Source organism: Amphibalanus amphitrite, unplaced genomic scaffold, assembly GCF_019059575.1.
Source record: "Amphibalanus amphitrite isolate SeventyFive unplaced genomic scaffold, NRLGWU_Aamphi_draft 000423F_arrow, whole genome shotgun sequence".
Lineage (NCBI taxonomy): Eukaryota > Metazoa > Arthropoda > Thecostraca > Balanomorpha > Balanidae > Amphibalanus > Amphibalanus amphitrite.
In genome coordinates, this window is record NW_024881917.1 from 262,884 (window position 1) to 286,803 (window position 23,920).

General features: G+C 54.5%; 1 protein-coding gene across 1 annotated transcript in view; it reads right to left on the bottom strand.

The window, feature by feature from the left end:
• Window positions 1-23,920, bottom strand: part of LOC122391135 (chondroitin sulfate synthase 1-like) — a 77,910-nt gene that overhangs the window by 26,256 nt on the left and 27,734 nt on the right. The window contains exon 5 of the mRNA XM_043384806.1: window positions 18,035-18,205. Coding sequence (XP_043240741.1) covers window positions 18,035-18,205 — 171 coding nt within the window. The remainder of the gene's footprint in view (window positions 1-18,034; window positions 18,206-23,920) is intronic.

The following is a 23,920-nucleotide window of genomic DNA, read 5'->3' on the forward strand; positions in this document are numbered from 1 at the left end:
GGTTCGGCAGTACTGAGAGGAGGCGATCAAGTCGCAGCTGCAGGTGGTAGCAGCGCTGAGGTGGATCGGATGACGCCGCGGGGAGACTCGGCCGGCGCGGCAGAGGACCGGACGGAGGATCAGCTTGCACCAGGAGGCTCTGCTGATATTGCGGAGGCCATCGCAGGAGTGCATGACCGCGCCGGACATCCCGGGGTTCGTCGGACACTGTACTTTGCACGGCGTGACATTTCAAAGGACGTGACGCGAGCTCAAGTGCAAAATGTGGTGAGCCAGTGTGACGCATGCCGCTCAATCGATCCGGCGCCAATGAAGTGGAGGCATGGCTCGTTGGAAGTGCCTGACGTATGGAAGCGACTGGCAATTGATGTAACGCACTACCGGGGCCAGTCGTTTCTCTCGGTTGTGGACTGTGGACCCTCGCGGTTCTGTCTGTGGCGACACCTGAGTCGTCCGGACGCTGATGTCACGATCGCTCAGCTCGAACAGATCTTCTTCGAGCGCGGGGCACCTGAGGAGCTGCTTTGTGATAATGACACCATCTTTCGCAGTCGGAGTTTTGCGGCTTTTGCAGCGAGGTGGGGCGTGCGTCTTCGATTTAGGGCGGTTCATGAGCCGGCTGGCAATTCGATAGTTGAGCGGAACCATCGCACGATCAAGGTCATTGCTGCGCGAAAACAATGCTCGGTGGCCGAGGCAGTCCACCTGTACAATGTAACGCCGCGCGTGGGTGGATCTGCACCCGCGAGTGTCGTGTTCCGGTACAATGTGAGGGACAATGTGCGGCCCACTGCTGCACCGCCGACGCCCAACCCCGTACCAGTGAACAGTGAGGCAGCCGCGTATCGTGTTGGCGACCCTGTCTGGGTACGTCGTCGGGGAACTCGGTGTGTTGATGCGTCGCGTCCCGGCACGGTGTCTGATGTCGTTTCTGAGCAGGTCGTAGAAGTCGATGGAGTGCCATGGCACGTGAGAAATTTACGCCGACGGAATGCCGCCGTCGAGGAGGGGCCCGTTAGTGAGGGCGAAAGTGAGGGAGAGAGGGACGGTGAGAGTCTGGTCATTACCGTGCCGGTGGTGAATGATGCGGGCTCAGAGGGGAACAGTGGGCCGGAAGTCGTGGAGGGAGAGTCAGCTGAGATTGTGGGCGAGGAGGACCGACAGATTCCACGTAGAAGCGAGCGGGAACGTAGACAGGCCCAGTATTTCCAATCGATGGGTTGATCCTTTGAGATCAAGGGTGGAGTGTAGTTTCAGTGATGCTTTTCGATGCTAAGTGATGCTTTCCGCGATGCGAGTCGGATGGACTTCGCTCAGGCGGTGTCAGGTCGCTGCCGCCGGGGCCAAGCTGTGTCCGGGCAGGCGGTGAGTCAGTGAGCGAGATGGACTGACGGTGTGAGGGTGCGCGCTGAGGAATACAGAATCTACACCTTCCTTTCACGATTCGTGGCATGCATACAAAACGCCAACATGTCTACAGGAGCGGAACTATACCTAATACCCGGCACCCGAATACCGTGTGAAACAACACCTCAACAACGAAGGCTTACAAATAAAGCTAACGGCAAGCCAGTGATAAACAGAAGGCGTGCTTCCATTTTCGCTTCCATGCTGCACTGGGGGCTCAGTGAAATGGAGTGAACCGAGTTCCGTCCTTCATGCGAAACAAACAACCACCCCAGGGACGTCAGAGTTTTGATAAAGTATCGATAATTGAGGAGCTCCGAAGGCCCTACAAGCCAAAAGGATCCACAAAACCTTGGAACAATTCCCGCGGTGTGCCAAATCTGTCCACACTTTACTGCGATAAGACTTAATTTACTCATCATGATCAAGCGTAGACGCATGAAGAAATTATAAAAAATAAACCAATCCAATCCCAAAGCGCACCCTTATATCATGGGCTACGCTAAACGACGCAGCGATCGATCTTCTCTATTCGCTGTTCGGTCCCTAATTAGGTCACAATCAGGTACAGCGGCATAGACGTCACGGTCGTGAAGTAGGTATATCACGACTCGGTGATTAATGCAAAGTGAGAGTGTTTGGGTGAGAGAGGAAGAAAGCTGAACAGAAAAGAGCAGAACAAAGCAGAGTAGAAAACAGAACATAAGAAAAGAGACAAAAGTCTGTAGTATTTGTAGGTAGTTGGCATCCGGCCGTCTCGATAGCTAAATGTGGCAGCTGAATGACCTTATTTGCGGCATTAAATGTGACAATATATCCGCAAACACTGAATCATCGCCCGGTCAGGAATCACATCAAGCTTCATTCCCATAAGCCTATCAATACAATGAAATTTGCCAAAGTATGCAGCTTTCAAACAGTTGAAAAGATAGCTGGAACGTGGCACGACGCCATTACGGAGGTGAGGTGCTCCACTCCGCAGAGTGTGGCTAATGGTAGCGTGATCTCCGCACCGTTTCCTGTTCCAGTTGACCTGACATGACCTCGCTGCACGCCACAGCCGGCTCCCAGACGCCCTTGACACGCCGGTAGTCGTCCGGCACAAACGGTTTCACCGACCTCGGCAGCGCCAGCCGACAGCCGTGCGCGCCGCCCGGCCGCGCCGGACGGCCTTGACCCCTCCTGACCCCGGCGGCCACCCCACCTGAGTCCACCGAGCCGCAGCAGCTCATCGCCCGCGGCGGTCCAACGGGTCAGACGGGTCAGCATCAGCCGCACATACCGCCGGGGATGATCCGACGGGACGCGCCAAGTGCCCCTGGCGGCAGACGGGAGACCCGTCCCCGCCCCAGGTCTGCCTGACCGGCTGGCTGGCTGCGGACTAAACACCGGCGATTTCGGCGTCTGGCTGCCTGTATGTAGAGACCAGCGGCGCGGACAGAGAGCGGCTTACAGAGCCGGGATCCACCGCAGCGCCTGAGCCGCCGTCGTATCGCGTGGGGAATCTCGCCTTCAGTGCGGCAGGGCTGGGAGGCTGTAAATGGACATCGACGTTCGAGTTTGGCCGTGGCGCTGGCGATGGCGGTGGCGGCGGCGGCGGTGGCGATGGCATTGGCGGCGGCCGGGCCGGCGACAGGGTCAGTGGCACTGACCGACTTGGTCATCCAGGACGACTAAAGTTGCGTGGCAGACTGGCCGATTTCGGGTTCTGACCACCGTGTGGGGTTGAGTGCCCCCATCACAGGCCCCGTGAAGTGCCGGTCATTATATCATCAAGGTGGGATCCTCCACGCACCAGTCATTATGTGTCATATAAGGAGGCGCGTCGCGCGCAGTTTTTGCAGAGCCAGGGCCAGTCACACACGCATACTGCGGTCAGTCATTTGGAGTTATATGGGGGTTGAGTAATAAGGATGGTACTTTAAGCCGTTTTATGATCGGAGGGCTACTTAAATTTGGCTAGGGAGTGACAGTTGAGTGTGTGAGTCACGAGACGACTGGTATTGAATTATTCTTCGTCTGACAAATCCACTCATTGGCATGAAACTTCGCAGTGGTTGGTACGGACAGCTTATCATCGCAGGAAAGTAAATTCCGACGCGTCGAGACACTTTCCCTGCGTGTCACACCTGACAAAGTGCCTTGAACTGGCGCCGAGCCAGGAGGATGGCCGGGGCCCGCTCACTGAATGAGACACCGCTCGTGCATCTCATCTCCGGGGTCACATTCCAGCTCTGCATCGAAAACCGGTCACCGAGGCCGCCACTGGACGCCGTCAGACGTGTTCTTCCGTCAGAGGGCAGGCGGGCACCTTCCGAGAGTGAGACGCTCCATTGCGCGTCACATTCCCGTCACGCTGGGGCGAGTGTGACGTCATCCAGGGCAGGTGTGCGGAGCCATACGACCTTGTCACCTACCACCGCACTCATCAGGAATTGATGGCCGCTGGGCGCCCCTCACATGTCCCCCCGTTAACCCCCGGCCATCACCAGTCACCGGTCACCGCAGCGCTGACGGTCACTGCTCAGCACACCTGCCGTCACCGTCCGCCGCCGGTCGTAATTAGCATTATCAGATGACGTCAGTCGATGGCACTGCCCCCCCTCGCCATGTGGCCGTATAACCATCCAGAAGATACCACTATCGGTATCAGAGCCGTGCCGTACAACAGACGTTGGCAGAAGCCGCAATATCCAGCAGACATCGGTAACAGGCGTGTCATCGGTAACAGACGCTTGAATGCTTTAGAGTGTGGCCATCACGACAAACGTCTATCACATTGCCAGTTTAGTCCGATGAGACACTCCTAGCGATTTGCATATAATTTACAAACTCGCTTTACTCGGCATCGCCTTGAAAGCAAACGTACTTACTACTTACTCGGTTTTCTTGGCAACGCCTTGGTGGAGGGAGGCGGCCTGTCGGTACGCATCCAAATCAAACGAGCGTGCATTTGCATGGGTTTTAGCGTTTGAATTAGCCAGATTCAGCGATTTATTGTTCATTTGTGCTATTTCATCGCGGTAAGTAATAGGCGGCCATGTCCTTTAAAATGAAATAAAATAAAAAGGTTATCTGACAGAGGAGGAAAACAACATGTTTACTAGCGCAGACACACCATGGGAGAACGCACGGTTAATCTGCCATTACGATAGAACGTATACTGCGGATTACCCATTGCCGATTACTATGGGAACCCCTTGTTACCACGGCGACTCGCACCGGAAAACATATAGGTCCCACTCTTCAAAACAAAAATCTGAAGCTGACGCAACCCTGCACGTTCAAAACAACATATTTTCAAGGTTCAAATAATTTGGCGGTCGGTGGCTCGGAGGTCAGGGCCAAGGGATCTCCACTGTGCTGGCAATCAATGGTCACCCCTGAACCCGCCAAGCGAAAACAACACTGGCCGTCGCCGCGGGGGACTGAACCCTTGCTCGACGGGTCTGTGGGCCTTACACCCGGGACGCGGCGGCACAAAATGGCTGGCAACGCGGGTAACGTGAGGAATGCTGCCTTCGGGCTCGTTTCGCCACTGACAGAAGGGTGGGTGGGATATGCCAGATTGTGGAGAAGGGTACCCAGACATCGATCAGGCGCAGAGGAGAGGGGTTCAGCAGACACCGATCAGACTCTGAGGAGAGGGTTGCCGCAGACACCGAGCCGGTCGGCTCTGTGGGCCTAGACGCTGAGCCGCTCCCCCTGCGGCCTGCGGTCCCTTCGGTCGCGGTTCTGCCGCCCTGGGTCGGGGTTCTGCCGCCCGGGGTCGCGCGGTTCTGCCGCCGCCGGGCCGTCACGCCCGGTGCATAGGCACGCGCCCGCAGAGGTGGCGGAGCCGTCTCAATGCCGACGACCCTCCGGCCTTGATGGTGACCGCTGAGGCTGATGGCCGCCACCCGTCACCCGTCCCGAAATCATCCATCCGATACCAACCCGGGTAACGGAACAGGTGGACCTTTATAAACTGCATGCATGCAACAGTAAAAAGAAACGGAGAAAATATCTATTGATAGGGAATATTATGATGCACCTTCGACTATCGGTATCCCCTCTCAAGTGCCAAACACATAATAGCAGGTTGTGTCATTTGACACCTCCAGAAGACGGTGCAGTCTATCGCGTCGCCACTGACACTTAACACCCGATCCGACGCCCCGCCGACCGACCGACCGACCGACCGACCGACCGACCGACCAACCGAAAGGCCGGCCTTGGCCACGTCGGTCCCCTCTCCCCCTCCCAAATCGCCTTCCGCCGGTCGAGCGCAGCGGGGTGCCACCCCAACACGACCCACGCCGCCGCCTGGGCGCCCTACCAGTGCGGTGGGTGGGCTATGGGAGGGACATCTGGACAGGTGCGTCACCTGCCATGGGGGCCGTAAGAAAGCGGATAAATTGGTAGGGAGAGTGGTCGGTCGCAGTCGGTAGCCACAGCGCCGCGACAGCTACCTGATTGTGGCGGTAAGTTTCCCTATCCCGTTAGCTCGTCTGGATAGACGATATACCCACTCCAGACGATATCGAGATGGCGAGACGCGTAGCTAGACCATCAGACAGGGCTCATCGTGGGATCCATCAGCCTGGCTACCGTGTGCGGTCGACCAGACGCCCGATCAGCAGATGTACGGTAGCCTGGTGCGATTTTTGACGGCAGGGGGTGACGACAACACTTTTCTATTTCAACACGATCCTCAAAAGATAGCGCGCCCGCTGGAATCCTGTTTCTGAGATAGGGTGACCGCGCCGGCCGCCCGGCACCGTTACGAACGGCTGCGGTTTGGGGGAGTTTTATCGACGGACTAGACCGTACTGGAGAGCATGGAGAGGTGTCTGCGGGAGAAAACCAGTACATCACAGCAACAGGAAGACGGGAAAAGGGTGACATGAAGGCTGGCGATTACATGGATCCGGGATCTTAGTTGTTGGCGACGGTCCTCGCCCGTTACCTGTGGTACAAAATGAAAGAGAACAGCCGATTCTCTCTCCCTAGCCCAGCAGTAAGGAAGGAGGGAGATGACAATTTATTTTTTTTTCTGGATAAATGTATTTTCAGAACTGGTTACCGAAAAATAATTAGCAAGCTTAGCTTCAATAATAGCAATAATGGCAATAATGACAAGCTGCCCGCGGCCCACTATCTGCGATGCATCCTCTATGTTCCCGGACCACCACATGCAGCCAGCAGAGCGCGGTGTCCCCGCAGGAAGGGGTCCTTCGGTCGGGTGCACTGCAGTGTGCCGCAGTTCCGCCCGCTCGGCCACCCCGCTCGCCGGGTACACAGGCGGTCACCATGTACATACGCTCCCCGCCCCCGCCACCGGCCGCAAAAAGTCGCCGCCGAGCCGGTGTCGGATTCCGAAAGCTGATCCGTTCTGGCCGAGCTGCGGGCCGGGCCACAGCAGAGCCCACCGCGGCCCACTGAGAGCGGGCAGCGGTGATGAGGGGTCGGACGACGCGGACCCGCTGTGAACCTCAGGGCCAGGCCAGGTCCATGGGGTCACGTCCCACGCTCAAACGGTGCTGATTGGAACGAGGGGCGATGTGACATAAGCCATAAATATTATACCACAGCTACGACATCTCCACAAGCTACAGTTTGGATAAATCGAGTCCCTGACGAAGGTAGGTGGGTATAGGGCGAGGACCACCCACGTTTCGGGAGGGGAAGTGGCGGCAGCTTCAGATCTCACACGGCCACGGCCAGGAAGCATGGGAGGCCACGAGACCCACACAAAGAACGTTACGACCTAGCCGGGGCGATCGATACGCAGAAATTCGCCTGTTTAGCATCCGCTGGAAGTTGGCACTTAGCCCGCCTCCTTTATGGTTCCTCCGCCCACCGTCCTTCGTCCGAGAAGGGCTCTCATTATCAGCGAACTGCGCATCTACTCAAAACATGTTTCCCGAGGAATGTCGCTACGCCTCTCATCAAACGGAGACAAACTGGATTCGGTGCCTTCTGGACAGAACTTCCGCATTTCGACAGCGACACCTACCAATTCACATATAAAGCTCCCTAGCCTGGCGGTTCTCTAACACAGCTCCTCCCTCTCACAGTCAAACAATGATACTCACTTCCTTCCAAGCCAGACAGCGCACATTCCGCCATGGCTCGACTGCACGGGCCCGAACCACCGCCGCCCTGTGCACGTCGGTGGTCGCAAACCGCGTGCACGGTGCACCGGGGGTAAACAGAGAGGCTGGAGCCACAGACCGGCGTGGACGGTCGTGACCGCGGCCCCAGACGGAGCCAATGTTTGGTCGCACGCCCACACCGCGGGCGCGCAGACGGGCCCACGTTCCGAGTTTCAGACGGACGGTAGGAGGTCCCAGGGCCAGGCTTTCACAGCCAAAGGCTCGGGCAGACAGAAGGGCGGGTTAACAGACGGACGGATGGACGGTCTCTTTTCATATTGGGCATAAATGTGCGCAAACGGGCTGACGGACAACCGGGCAGATGTTTAGAAAATGACTGACGGAATGACAGATGGCAGAAACACAGACGGACGAAACGATTAGCGGATCGACAGAAGAACGCGGATGGACAGGCGAGCAGGCTGGCAAAATAAGATCAAGCCAGGATACATTTTGCTGCAAGGCGCTTCCACGATCTAGGCCATAACAGATGAGACCAACCTAGCAACTACACATGCAGCGGTTTCTGAGCGATTCCACTCAGATTTCGAAGCGGTTTCGCGGCGCTTTTGTTGCGGTAAAGAAAAATGGAGAAGCCAGTCCGAATGTAGGAAGGGCGATGCATCAAACAAGCTAAGGAGAGAGTCTGCACTGTGCTGCAGCGCGAAATCAAACCTAAAATCATACCTTTCACCCGTTCCACTTCACGAACTAACAGACCGAGCGATGAACTTTCAGCGATGACGATGAGCCGAATAGTGGAGGCCAACTCCCAGACGAGCAATCGGTGCAAAGCGGTTAGCTAAAGACATTGAGTCCATCACGACCGTTCACACAGAAGTTCACATCGACACTCACACTGTGAGAACACCTTGACGCAAAAGTATGAGCTGTCCACAAATAGCCATGCGTCTCTGCGGATTGCTGCCGCCCACAAAACCGCAGCGTCCGCGTTCAGACGTCTGCCGCAGACATAGCGGCGAACAAGACATATTTCACTCCGACAAGCCTGAACACTCCCTGGCCGGAATCCTCGCGTCACCGGCTAACGATCGAGCCGTGACCCTTGACCATGGGCCTTGACCAGTTCCTGCCGGCACCCCTGACACAGCCTGTTCAAAAGAAACCGGCAGTCTGGCGACCCATGACAACTCAAAGCTACATCACCAGTCTGTCTGCGTCCACCACCAGCACCAAGTCGTCACCAGCGGCAGCTCGGAAACACCAATTCTCCACCCGGATGTAGGATGCAGGGGTCACGGGGACTGACGGGGCCCCGGGGTCTGCGGCGTCTGACTCAGGTGTCCGCCGGCCCCGACGATACATTGTACGCCGCTCGGGGACTGGACACATAGTACGAGCGATGTCAGATCGAAGACGCAGCTTCGGAGATTGTCCGTAACCGCGGCAGCAAGGTGAATCGGCTCAACACGCCTGTCCGAAGCTACCTCTCTTCGTGAGAAGATGGCAATTGTTCCGAGCCATGACAACTCACAGCTACATAAATCAAAACAGTGGATCGGACAGAGCTCCGGCCTTTCCGGAACTAGTGTCTGCTCTCTGGGATGACAACCTTCAGTGTTCACTCTCCGCTAAGTAGCTACGTGGATATCCCGTCTGATAAGAGCTTATGAATGCCTCGGCCTTTGGGAAGCTTGCCGACGGGTCAGGCCGCTGGCAATCCAAGACTCGGCGAGCTGATAAGAAATGCAGACGGTTCATGATACCGGGTTTTGAGTCACTCCGCCGGCATCCAGTCATGCTGCTTAACAGCGCAATAGACGCTGGTCCACCGTTTACAGTCGACCTCCCGTCCAGTTGAGAGCAAACGATTCCGATCAGTGACCCGGGTGTGAGAGGTGATCGAACTTGGCGGTCAAATCGCGCTGATCCTGTGCTTCTATGTACAGACCACAACCATAGAGCAGGGTGGAAAACCTTGGCATCAAATGAAACAGTAAACTGATGATAAGCTTGACACATATTCGGTCAGATAAAGGTCAGGGAGAATGGGTCAACATATCTTGAATCCGACAATTTGGAAAGCGAATGACGAACAAAAGAGTGAGCTAATCATAATTTCATAACTCTCCTTCACTTAATGAAAATGATGTTGGCATACATACATACTTAACAGAATTAATTGCAGTGAAAATCATTGAACTGATTAGCTAAGATAGCGAAATATCTTGATCCGACCATTCCAAAGAATGCATTAACATTCCATATTAGTCTAGGCTGGAAGGACTGTGACCGTTCGCTGGGGGAACCGGTAAAACTGTGAGAAAACTTGCGATAATTACAATTAGTCAACGGCGAACGATAAGCGAAACGTATAAGTTATCCGTCTTCCAGCAGGGAGACATGATCCTGTGCTGAAGCAGAAACGTGACTCTGCATAGGTACGGTCTATCATCATTGACGAAATCACGTGAGGTGGAAGCCGACGGTTAGATTGCAAGGACCACGCACCGCTCACACTTCTACAATGACAATCATGCGAAGATCCGAGCGACGATGCGAACAGTCACCTGGATGATCCTTTGCCCGAGCCCATTGTACGACGACAGACGTCTGCGGTAAGAAACGTGGCAACGCTGACCGAGTTTTCTAACATACCAACAATGCTTTGACAACGAACATGTTGCGGAACAGTGGTTGGTCCCATCTTCCTGCAGGATAACGGCTTGCTCAATGCTCAATGAGCGTGATCTGTGGATTTAGTGGAAGACAGAAGGATGTCTGTCACGGCCGCTCCTACAAGACTGACAAGCATTGAAGCGGCACGATTTATAGGTGATAGCACGCTTCCAGAGAAGTAAGCCGCACGTGGTTGACACTTTTGATATACCTATGTAGGTTACTCAGCTCAGAAGCCAATGTTTTGCAGCAAATCAGGGTGCCGGCTAGAACATCTGCACCATCTTTACACCAGGCACAATATCATACAGCGTATGTGATACGTAACTAAATATACTGAAGCTTTACTACACAAACCAGATGAGAACAATGCGCAATATAAATCAATGAGGACAGTTGGTACGACTTTCTTAGAAACATCGACTGCAAAGGTAATTCACATTACAAAACCATCCCGTTTTAGTCCCTGTGTGACTTTCCTGCATGCAGCCGGTTACTGCCGCGTCACACCGCCCCACTCCAGTCTGACACATCGGACACGTAGCGCTCCCGGAAAGGTGAGCGCCTTGCCCAATAATGCCATTGTAGATATGACGGCCGTGTTCCGCGCGAGACTGGTTATCGGGTCCTCGCTGGGTAACGGTGGAGCCGACCTGCTGAGGCTGGACGGCAGGACGGGGCAGGTCCGGGCCTTGGATCGCTGCAGGGAACTGACTGATGATACCTGAGCTGCTGAGTGAGCCAGACGTGGCTCCGACCGATACACGGTGCTCGGGTGCGTCACGGTTCATTCGGACGAGCTCACCACCCCCGCAAGGAGGCTGTGGTACTAAGGCTACGAGGGAATCTCTACAGGATATTGCATGCCCGCCTAAGTAACTAGTGCAAATGTCAAGTTGAGTGCTTTATGCCTAATGCAGACAAACGAGATATAACCGGGCATTGCCCAGCTTTCTCATATTGCATGACGGCAAATACACGAAATGAAGGAACCGTTTAAAGTCTTACTTCTAAGCCACCGTTAAGTTCTCGACACTGGTCACGCTAAGGTTAGCTTTGCGTTTACGTTCACTGTTCAAGTTGGTGTATTTCAACGGTGGCGGTCTTCGTTGACTTTGCAGCGTTTGTTTCACGGAACAACGTTTTCGCCTTCAGATTAAGGCCAAAGAGACCAGCTCAAATTCCGTCAACGTGTTGAGCTTCCCCACCAATGCGATGGGGTCCATGTGCCAGACATGTCTGATTACTTTTGCAACACCTGAGCCCATGCCGTCAACACGACAACATATGTGATCCCCGTGCAAGACAAAAGCAGCCTACATTCTTGCGCCACGACATTCTACCGCGAGTTGCCAGCTGTCTGGAGCGACGCAACACCCAGCTTAAGACCATGTGGAACAAGTTCAGACCTCAGAGCGAGACGTGGAGATGGGTAACACGGCAGGGGAGGCGCGCGATCCGGATTACAGTGCACGAATTCCGGTGGATATTCCGGCGCGGATCCAGGATCCCGCGCCGGACACGCCCCGTGGTCAGCGATGATCCCACACACATCCCTATGACGTCGTCGGCTTAAACAAGCGACCTAAACCGCTTTCAACATTGCGCAGTTGCAGCTCGGCGTGTTGCACTCGGTTTTGCCCGCTAGCTGCAGGTCGCACCAGTAAGCGTGAGAGCGCAACAGTTCGCCAACATAAATTATCCTGTTGACTTGTCCGCGAACCGCCTCAGGTGGACTCCACTTGTCAAAGCTGTGGAAATGACTCCTTTCCTTCCAGTTGGGCCGAAAACACCTCAGCCGCTGGGGTTGCAATGCCCTAAAGCGTTGTCGGAAGGCATGATGAAGCAACTACACTCGGCACGCACTTAGTGGCGGAGTGCGCACACTCACGCGCGGTGCATTTGGCCAGCGGACGGTCAGAAGTCAACAGCCTTCTGCACGGCATGCATCACACGTCCCCCGTCTCGGCCTCATACCGCAGGTCGTCAGCACGGAGCCGCTTATGCAGAGTCACCAGGCGTGTAATTAGCTGTGGGCATCGCTGGAAGTCTGGCTGTCAGCGGCGCTGGATAATGCAAGCCGGACGCGCCGATTCTGCCACCGCCGTGTCGACGTCCAGTCCACCTCGGCTTCACGTGCTCATATTGGTCCACCAGAAGGCACCTTCAACCCACCAAAGGTTCTTCTCAGCGGGCTGGAGGTGGAGTCCCACAAAAACTATCCAGGATAAGGCCACGATTCAGCCACGGACGAGGCGGGTTCGAACTGCTTCCCGCCGCTCCTACCGACGTGCCATGGTCAGAGGCAGGCTGCTAAATCGTCGACTCCGGAGACCTTGACCGCCGTCAGGGGTGCCGGCACCCCGCTCATCAACTAGACCCAAGACGGAGGCAGACAGACCCATCCACCGGACTCAGAGGGAGAGCCGGACGGGGATGGCAAGCAGGAAATACCACCACAGTGCCTCCTCCCCATCCCCATCGTAAATCCCCACCTCCAACAGATGACGATGCTGCATGCTAATGGTCTGCATCAGCTGAATGTTATGTCTACGCAGAAATCGACTCATCTACGGAAGGCACGTGTAGAAAAGGCGCGCGCGGTGAATAGATACTAGCCGTTGAAATGTGACTACCTCAGACGATGTCGATTACTTAACATTTAAAGTATGCAATTAAAAGATTTGACGCGTCACTGCATGACGATTACAATAATCGCAGACGATACCAGACGAAGGTCACATTTTCGCAACTGCTGCTACAACGCTTAGCCGACAAAGTTATGTATATCTAATATATTAGCCAAGAGCGAAATATGTCCTCAATACGCACTGTCATTCGGACCCGCCCTAATATTGCAACCATGTGGGAAACAACCCGATATCGGGAGCCAGACGACCGATCCGCGGAATTTAGGCCGCGACCGCCCGCGGAGCTGGCTGCAGGACTCGGAATAAACCGGCCACTGTGCACGGTGTAGATCATAGCCGGCCGCGCTGCTGGCGGACGTTTATTTACGAGACATCACTGCAGACAAGCCGAAAAAGGGACGATCGGCCCGTAGGCGGTACGCTCCGTGCATTGAGCGAGCGGAGATCATCGTACCATGAACAACGGGACAGGAGCCGATCGTACTTACCGGACGCTGAGGACGCCACGCTCCCATCCCTACCGCCGGGAGCCGTGCTTCGCTCCCCGTTCAAATTATCCCGTCCGAAACGGCCTTCAGGATACTATTAATGACCATCAGCGCACATTAGAGCAACGAATTAAATTAGCGAAATGTCGGCCTCAGGTGGGACACCGTTCGTGGTACGTCGTACACTTCTTGCAGCAACAAGGATGTCGCTGTTGCACCAGTTAGCGTTGATACCGTATCCGTTTGTAGAGCTCCACATTGATATACTTCGGCTTGACATACTGTGATTCGCTCTAAAACAAATCATGGCCATCAATAACAAATCACATCCGAGATATTGGATCGAGCTTCCACCGAGACGGCAATGATAATCAATCACAAGAATCCGTTAGGTCCATTCAGCTTGGTCAGCGCCTCTAAAGCAGATGGTCTTCGGATCAGGCCAGCTACATGACCAAGCCAGAAGCGGGTGGCCAGGAAGTCATGGAGACTCAAAGGCACGGGGGATTAGCTCCTATTAAAAGACACCGCCTGAGGGTTTGCGGCTCTTCGCAGGCCGGCGATGGAGGCTCTCAGGGACAGCCCGATCGGCGATCTTCCTTCTATCGGCGCGGTCAGGAGGCGACGGCCGGATCAGCCACGGACCTTCCCGCGACGGCCGGCGGCTATTTGGCGCGCCAGGTCGTAACGCGGCGCGCGCCGGCGCCGCGCCGCGCCGTCCAAATGTGTTTTTCCCGGCGCCGGCGCTGGCTGAGGTGTTTGAACTCGGACCCTCCTGCCCAAACAGGGTCGGCGGCGGCCACCCTGCCTCGGGCCCCGGCCGCCGCCAGGCCCAGCCCGGACGCGACACCCACCGCCTTGCGCAAGGCGGACTGACGCGTGAATGAGAGGATGTTCGGTCTGGCGGCGGACGAAGGGACAGCGGCGGTGGAAGTAGTGGTGGAAATGGAGGTGAAGGTTGCAACTGTCGTCAGCCTCAAATTGTCCATGAGCTCTTCAATCCAAGTGGGTCACGGCAGAAAACGAAAGTTGCAACTTGAATACTTAAGTGGTTGGATGACAAAAGGTCAGCAATCATTCTTGGAAGCGAGGGCTTCGCGACTTTGTGCATCAAGAGAAAACTGCTTCATGTCTGTGGATGTTTTATTCGGGGGATAAAATTGCACTAGCCAGCAAGGACGAGGCTTTCATGAGGCATTGTGCGGCATTTCTGCCTGCGACTGTTCAAGGTTTACAATAGAAGTTGTTTGTTAATTGCACGCCGGAAGCATTAGTTTAGTAGGGACACGTTTTAGCATTATCATGCAACCATTATGCAAAAAGAATAGTTACTTTTAGACCTACCAGGCAGGCTTCATAAGTCTCCATTCACACATAAACTAAAATGAAGTAGGCATCAAATCATTTACAGAGGGGCTGGCTGGCGGCTGCTCGTCAAAGTGGCTAAGGACAATGCGTTGGTGCGAAAGGATTCTGCAGAGCATGGGCGGACCTTTTACCTTTTCGTCAGATACACCATATCGGGCCAAGGCGAAAGATGTCTCCGATGTCATGCATCAAAGGGTTTGGCCCTTGGCGCAACATCAGATGAGTCTGTCCGACAATCGTGGCCATCAGCGGGCTATCATCAAGGTTCGTGAGGAGCGGCTGCTGCCGGCGAGGCTGCAGCCAGTCTACGCCGATCGAGCAAAGTGTGCAGCAAGTGGCATGGCTCTTCCAGTAGCCTCGCGGTGGCGCCGATTTCGTAATGGATCTGACCGTCAGATATAGGAGGGCATTAGTGCGTCAAGTGATGCGTGAGGCGCCGGCAGGCATCCGTGTCTCCTGTCGGCGGAAGAGGGGCCCGGCTGGCCTCTGCCACGCTCGGCTGCACTGCTGCGACCCTCCTGTCCTCTCCTTCTATTCCAACTGCCTGATGTTTCCACGGACCGCCTGTAGACCGCCTCCGGGACACCCACCGGCCACTGGCGCCGCCGCAACCGGTCACCGCAGGCCTTCAGCTGCTGCCAGTAGTACCGCAGGCAGCTTCGCAGAGTTCTGGAGCAGGCCGGCCGCACGGCTGACCGCCGTTTGGCCCCGCTGGACGCAGCCAACGGCGCTCCGTGTCATTAGCGCACGCCAAGGCCGTGTGGAGGACGCCTGCCGGCGCCACTCGCCGCGCTGTCCGTGGCAGCTGCGACAGGGCGCTCGTGAGAGCCACAGTCGCACACTGGGTACCCACGATCAATCGCTCCTAAACGTCGCGCCGTCCGTCCTGACCCACCGCTCGGACAGCCGGCAGTGGGCTCACGCAATCGCGGAAGTGCCACCGAACTGCTGTCCCCGAGAGGCGAGAGTTGCGGTAACGCACTTCCGGAGGTTTCGACCGCTCGACCCCACAGCGGAGCGAGGCGAACGTGCACCGTCGCCGTCGCCAACACCTTGCGCGGCGAGGGCGACGCGGCGAGCGGAAAGAGAGAAAGAGAGAGAGAGAGAAAGAGAGAGGGGGAGGGAAGGAGAGGGCGGAGAGCGCGGCCCCAAGGTCGTCGGCCGCCGTTCTGTGAGCCGCGCGAAGCGCCATGTGTGAAGCCGGCCCACACATTCCACCAGCGAGCCGGTCCAGCCGAGCGGTCAGTGGCGGCGGTCGCTCTGTGTGTCCCGTCTGCCTGACAAGGCCACCGCGCTCTCCGGCCCGCCAAGCTGTTTGGTGAGACCACCGGGGAGCGGGATGGACGTTGAACGGTGGCCACTGGTCAGTGTACACGGCACACAGAGTGTCGCTGCGTCGGGCGCCCGGCGGCCTTTCCAGATGAACTGCAGACGTCCAGGTGCAGGTGACGCAACATGCGAGGAAGAGCGCCGCGTCACTGGCGAGGCCGGCGCCGTGGGCCGCCGCAGTCGCCGCTCACAGGACTCGCCAGACACGCCTGCTCCGTTCGCCGTAACTGATGACGCCAGGCATTCCTGGTTCCTCGGTATCCGGGCCCGAGGCCGGCCCATTCAAACGGTGCCGGCGATATGAGAGCGGATCTTGCACCGATAAGGAGGTAAATAGGCCCGCGGGGTAAAGATAGCGGCCAGAAACGCCCACTGCAGGCGTCGTGCCAAAGGCATATCAGCGCTTCACGAGCCGGATGAAAGGTAATTTAATGAGCCAGCACGAGCAACGTCGTAAAGGCGAATGATTCAATCAGGCTCCCGAAACATTACCCTTGCTAAAAATACTGACAGGTTTCCGACAGGAAGTCAATCTGTTCAGTCGCCAAGCAGCTTCACTTCGTTCTCTCGCATGATGCAAAACGAACATGGAACGTCGTCCCATCTTACCTCCTCACATGCAGGAAGAGCACGAACGAGCATGCTCCAACAACTAAAGGGGTCCATCTTTCTTTCAGCGGGGTAACAATGGGTTTCGGCGGCGGCTGCTCGGCCGACAGACAATGGCCTGTCGAGTTCACGCTGACTCATGATCGTGGCCGGATCAGTTGAGCCCAGTGGTTGGATACAGCGAGCGAGCTGACGGTATATAGGGCCTGGGAGCTGACGTCGGCCGACCCCGCCGTGATGACGAGGACTTCGGCGAGGGCCAGGCGCGGATGGTGGTGAGGATAGGTCCAAAGCGGTGTCGACAAGAGGTCAAATGTCCGCCCGTTGCATACAGCGAGTTGCACCTACATCGCAAAAATCACGAAAATTGACAGGATATGGAGGAATATTATCGCTGCACAATGCAGACATTGATAAATAAAGGTATGGTTTATCATTTTGTTTATGTGTAGGTTAGGTACCGCAAACGACTGAGAACAGAAAAAAAAATTGACAGGAAAGTTCCGGACAAGGCTGCGCAGTGGAGTGGTGATTGTTTATCCAACAAACAATACCATAATGAATAAAAAGGTTAGCAGACATCCTATGAACATATATTAATTAAAGTCTGTGAAATGGGTACTTACTCGCTCCTTAGCAATGTCAATGCGACGAGAGTCTTACGCGTCGTATTTGCAGTAGCATTATGCATAATGTCTTAAATAAATCCCGCTTTAATGTTCATCGAAATATAACAAGTAGGCATGACCACGGTAGTGGGCGTATGGCTAGGCACCGAAAATAATTAGAGACAGACCCATAACTGCTGGAACCTGTCCTCTTGTAATTGGTAGGCAGGTGTCATAAACTTCATTGTGAAAGAAACGAAATTGGACATATTTACGCCATAAAAGTCGACCTCCGACGGCCTTGTCCATTGACAAGTAGGAGATAATCTACGACGGAATTTCTCCGGGGGCGGACAACTAAACATGCTTCGCTGAAACGCCCTAAAGCGAGATCGCCAGAAAAGCCATGCACTTCATGGCGCAAAAAGAACAGCAGAGGACGTTCTTCTTCACGTGATTACACCAGAGTCGATGTCAAACCAAGCGGGTTTGGGTATGAAAGAACGTGATGATATCACGCACCGGATGGAGACCGTGGTCGGTCGGTATTGCAGCCTGAAGCGAGGCTGTTGCCATGGTCGAGCATGCTCTTCGTTGTTAACAAGCGGCTCGATTGTCGACTCGCTTCATTGCATACAGCCGCATCCTTGCGGCAAAGTGTATGCTCGAAACTGAGCTCGCACTGCCAAAGCCAACCATAACAGTGATGACCGCACAACGCTCCATGTGTGTGTCCCCCACAGCTCCTGTGTGTCCGTACGTGTGTGTGCCCAAATCGTTCCGCTCAGCGGACTCACCTCATAGTTCCAGAGGCAGCTGACGCCGGCGTATTTTTTCACGCAGCGGCCGATCTCGACGTCCTCGTGGGTGGTGTACAGGTTGGCCAGACATTGCCGGATGTGAGGGTAGATGAGCGCTAGCGTGGCGCGGCTCATCACGATGCCCGGGCCGCCCATGCAGTAGTTGTCCTGCGGGAGACAGACACGACGGGTGTTAGGGTCGACAAGTCGAAAACAGCACGCGCGTCTGCGGGATGTTTGCTTGATAGAACAGCCTGCAAACGGGCGAAAACTATTAGAATGCCGCTAAGCGTGTAGATACACGGAGGAATTAGTAAAAGATTACGACTAATGTGCGCAAAATAGAAAAAAAGCTTCTTGCACACATTCTACCACTAATCCTGACGGTTTGGACTTGTGTAAACACATGCCAGACGTGTTATTGCACTGCGCCGAAAGATATCGTGAGTGAGCAATGCTGCAAATCCGTCAGCAGGAAACACAGCTTACTGTTGCTTTTGATGCACGTTGAAAAGCAAATATCCTTCGCTGCACGCATGTCTTATAGGGATTACACTCAATATGATCCGAACGCTCTTTTCTGCGTTAGTTCCTGTTTGGTAGGACAACAGCACTGTGTCGACTTTGTTTCACAGAAGGTACATCAAATATCCAGTTACTTTTAATTGTCCAGCACCCGGTGATATTACAGTAAATCACCATCCGATCGTAACGGGACACCTCGATCGAACGGACCAGGATGACATCACACACAAACGACAGGAGATAAAAAAAAACCCTGACGCTAAGATGGCCACATCACTGGCGAGGAATCTCCACTGTCGCTGCGGCTGAACAGGACTTTCGATGACCGCTCCTCCTGATGATGAAGAGAGGACGGTCATCCGCAGCCACCGAGGCGCCGCTCAACCAGGCCCAGTCATCGGCACTTACGTCATTGCCAAAGATTCCACAAGCTATGGACTGGTATTTATTATCTTTAATCCCCTTCATCGGAAGGCGAAGATGCAATCCTTCATTTTTACTGTTATTTCGTACTTCGTACCACATGGTTCATACCGTTATACCGAAACATCAGTAGGTCTGGAAACTGAATACTCAGTTCATTTGTTGATCTTTTTATAAGTAAACTTTTTTAAAATTATCAACGCCTCTCTTGAACTCCGAGTTCTCGGAGTCTGCGGAGTTCTCAGTCTCCTAGCCGTCCTCAGAGGCCCTCCGGGAGACTTCAGTGCCGGTGTACCCTCGAGCTCGGCGCGGGTCGCACGCCTGGGCCGTTGTGCAACGTTTGACCGCCGCCGGCAGCACAGGTCCACGGCTCACGTGGAACCGGTCGACAGGCCGGCGGATGGGACGGCACCCCTGACCGCAGCCACCCGTGGACCCACAGCTAATGAGCTTCTGTCCCGGGTCGGGTCAGCAGGGTGGTGTGGACAGAGATGAGCCGACTAGCTATCAATTCCACAGAGAATGAGCCGCTGGGCGAAATGGCCATCTGAGGCAGATATGGAGCTAGAGATGGGAAAACGATGATTCTGTCCGGGTGCTGTCAAAGCACGGCACTCTTATCGGCGTTCTACCCGACGTCAGAAACAAAAAGGACGTCACTAGACACTAACAACCACTAACTACTGTGGCGGATCTTCAAATGGCTAAATCCTGTCCCGGCGGCTCCAGTCACGTTGAAATCTTAAAACAGCCACCGTTTATTAGACATTGTCGGATGAGAACAATGCAAACGAGAAGAAGATACAATGCGTTATCGTTTTAGCTAAGACGTATGTCTGTAACAATTTACTTCGTTGTGGGGTAGAAACAGGTCCTTCCTCAGAAACTGGTCATTAGCATGTTGGAAAAGGAAACGTTAGGCAACATCTGTCCAGTTCCACCCACGAATCTGAGTAGCTGATCGATTGCCCCGCTATAGGAGGGCAGCCACGCTGAAATCGAATAGATTGTTTTAACAATAGAAGTGTTTGACAAGTTGTGATGTCAAAGTGTCACTCATTTATTGACATGAACTTCGGCTTGAACCTTAACCGACCGTGTCCATTCTGCATACGTCTGTCTTTCAGGTATGCCTTCAAACACATATATTCAAAGACGTGTTCGGGCTCGTCGTTGACACATTCAACATAGGGAAGATGGAGAGGCTACCATTACTTGGACACTACCGGCATTAGGAATGGATGTCCTACGAAGTTAGGCAATGTCGCAGGGGTCATTCTCCCCATTACACCTGTGCACGGCGTAGGCCAGTAATCTAAATTTAATTACCAGTCCACACTGCGCACAGGCATGCATGTACGAGATACACACACATAATTGGGCATGCTAATTGTCGTAGCTTTGTAACTGCCATCGTCAATATTTTGCTGCATGCCTGCTCATGAAGCACACAAGGGTTTCGTCTGTGAGCAGGGTTTTTCTCTATATAGTGGCGGCATATCTGACCTCTTCCTGTCGGTCCCTGGGGCCCATCCCTCTTACATAATGGGTGTAACACTGCAGCCCGCACAGCGCAGTGCGGTTTCGACTCTGAGCCGCGACCCCGGCGCCGACACGCCCCGACAATCCCAATGTGACACCAGCGTCACAGCACCGGAATCGTGACGTCACACGAGCACAGCGGTCGGTTCTGTTCATCGGGCACTCCTCTGAATGTTCCCACAGGTAATCGCTACCGCCGGTCTCATCACTGAATAACAGAGCCGCAGGATTTCCACCTGGACGAGCCCGGATCGATGTCACCGCTTAAGATTAGCTCCTTTCGAGGCTCATTTGGCCGTTGAATCGATGCTGATGGCTTTGGGACTCGATAGGTCAAACCCAAGGTCGCTGGAGGCTGCTTGCTATGAGTCTTCTATACACAATTCTACCAACCCGGCGCTGCCAGCTCCGAGGAAAACATACCCCAATGCAGGGCCGCCGACTGACGCAGACTGATGCACACTGCACACTAATCTGTCATGCGACCATGGCAAGGCGCGAGTGCCGAAAGAGACATACCAGTCGGTCCCCATCACAGAGACTATCACTTCATTGAGAACCCCGCCGCCTTCTGTAACATACGGCTGCACCAGCCCTGGCGTTTGCCGAAAGCTGACTGGCAGTTCATGGGGGATGCATTGAAGCCAGCCGGAACGTCGGCCGGCGGAGGGGGGGGGGGGGGGAGCGAAGGTGCCGATGTGTGGCCCGTTTATTTATGGAGCGTCGGTGCCGGCGGGCGGGGCGGGCGGTCAGCGTCAGCGGCCAAAGGTTCAGCTGCAGATATCCGGCATTGTTCACCGATCGTGGGCGTCGGCGCCCTGCGGTCCATGAATTGGCCGGCTCACCGTTAGGTGAAAGGCACTCGGGTCACCGTGTAAAATAGGCGGGTCCAAGGTTTGTCAGAAAAAAAAACACTGAAAGCTAGGAACGCGGTGCCGGGTTTCTCTCGATGTTTGTTAATGGTCACACTCACGTCATAAAAACGTCAAAAAGGAACCACAGACTTCCCAGTGAGAGTGAGGCCGGCGTGCGCAGTGCTCACTTTTACCTATTAATGGGACAAATAGAAAAGCCCTAAAACGTTCGACGGTTTTACTTCGTATTCCGCACTAAAGTATGTATGCTTGCTTTCGCTCGGTCATTGGCATTTTCAGTTTCGACATTATCAATTCCCCGCTAGCTGTCAATACGCTGGGTTTTACTTCCAGCCTATGAAAATCAGCAGAATCTACGAAAAAAAAATAAAAGTTACTACGCTGTACCTATCTTGATGTTTTGCAGGGGCACCGCATTCTCCTCCGTTATATGTCCAGAAATGATCTAAAGCGAAACATCCTTACAAGCACCCATAAAACCTTGTCCTACAAATAACAAAACCATGACTGGCAATCCATCGACAACAAGCGAACATGCACTTACTTTCTATAGCAAAAGTCTGAAGAGGAGACGCATTACCTGCAGGCAATCGGCAAGGCAAGCAAAATGCTTTACCACCGTGTCAACATCGCCATAACGGGGTAAGCCACTGGATTCATTTTATCTATGGTTGGTCACTGTCATTACCTATAGCACACAAACAAGCATGCACTGGGGTTGGAATTGGATAGATTTTGTCCTGTTTATGGATAATTAGCCAGAGGTATTTTTAGCATACGTTATCGTTCAAACGTCACATGTATCCGATTTAGTGCATGATTTATGGTATTCGGAAGCAATCACACATTATCAGGCTTCGATATGTAATTATGATTTGTCTTATTAAGGGGATATGAAAAACATACTAGGTAAATAGTGTACAGTTTTGCGTTCAGATACTGATTAAATGAATTTAACTGAAAGATGTGTGCTAAACCTACCTACACGGCGGCCAGCGCTATACGTCACATGCCCTACACACTCATGTGAGCGAAAAAAGCATTATCTGAAGCTGAGTTGCACTTTATAAGATCATGAAGTGTAGGCATCCATCAAACACAAGCCGTAATTTTATCGAACGTGTATGCGAATAGCGGCGAGCCAGCTTTATCATTCATAATTTCAACAACAAAAAAAAATCAAAACGAAATGCAGCGAAATTTTTTAATGGTCAAGTGCATCGACAGACGGCTTTGAGTCCGGGATCTTTTTATCTTCTCTCAAGAAAACACACATCTTCAGCTTTAAGAACAGGTGCTCATCAATCCCCATTAATAAAGACCCCACACATGTCTGCGGCGACATTGACGTCAACACCGGCCATTCTGACCGCCGCGGCCCCACCCGCCCGACCAGTTTTGGGCCTTGACCTCAGCCGGCCGGGCGGCCGGCGTGGTGCGTTGCGCAGCCGCCGCCACAGGCCGGGCTGGGGAGGGCGGTGTCGCGTCACGGACCGTTAGCTGGAGTCGGAGCATCCGCGGCCACCAGTGCGCGGCTTGGTGGCTCGGCGGCCCGGCCCGGCCGGCGCCTGGTCCCGGCTGACACCGCGTGGCCGAGCCAGGTGAGTCGACTGTCGATTAGCTGGCCGTCCGAGCCCGGCTGGAGGCCCCGCAACGGGCCAGTGCAACGCCCGTGGCACCCGAAGATGCCCTATGTAAAAGGGTGCAGGTGGTATGTAGCTCGGAACCGGCTGAAGGGAGTTCTTACTGGCATCATCACGTGATCTGACGTCACCAGACACCCGGCACGACCGTGACGATTTCCAGGGAAGGTCAGACGGGTTCTGAGCCTTGGTCAGGTGTCTGCGGCGAGCCCACCGTGCGAAGGAAGCTCGCCGGTTCGTGCCGCGGTGGGTGACATGCAACATCGCCCGATTGCATCATGTTGCAAAGCTGGTACCGCAACCCGGGAGGCGGCGAGTCAGACGGGTTCTCACGGGTCTCCATGGAAACCCGAATGATCCACCGGAAACAAGTAGCATCCGCCTCATGTCTACCTTCGTCAGACCTTTTTGTCTGCAGTAGACACAATCAGATGATGTCCATAGAAGACGCAGATATCTGATGCACGAATCAAAATGGAAAAGTAATATGCGTCAGTAGCTTTCGTCTCGACTGACGTAATTTCGCAATGAAGTGAAGAGATAAAAAGACGACTGACGACATGCTTCCATTGAACCTCTTGCCATTCAGCATGGTGCCCTAATTGGGACCCTCCTGTATGACCTGAGTGTCTTCAAGGGTGTCTAAGAGCGCCAGTGGCGGTGATGCCATCGCCACCCGTCGGTTCCTGACCCCTCTACTGGCGTCGGCGTCACGGTAGCGAAGCACAACATACCAGGGGAGCGAAACGACCCTGCCTGCTCAGCAGAGCGGCGCTGGCAGAGGCACCTGCGCTGTGGCCGAGGGGAATGGACAGGAGATATGGAAAGAGGAAGAGAGCGGAAAGAGGCATGCAGAGAGGGAGAGAGAGACAGGA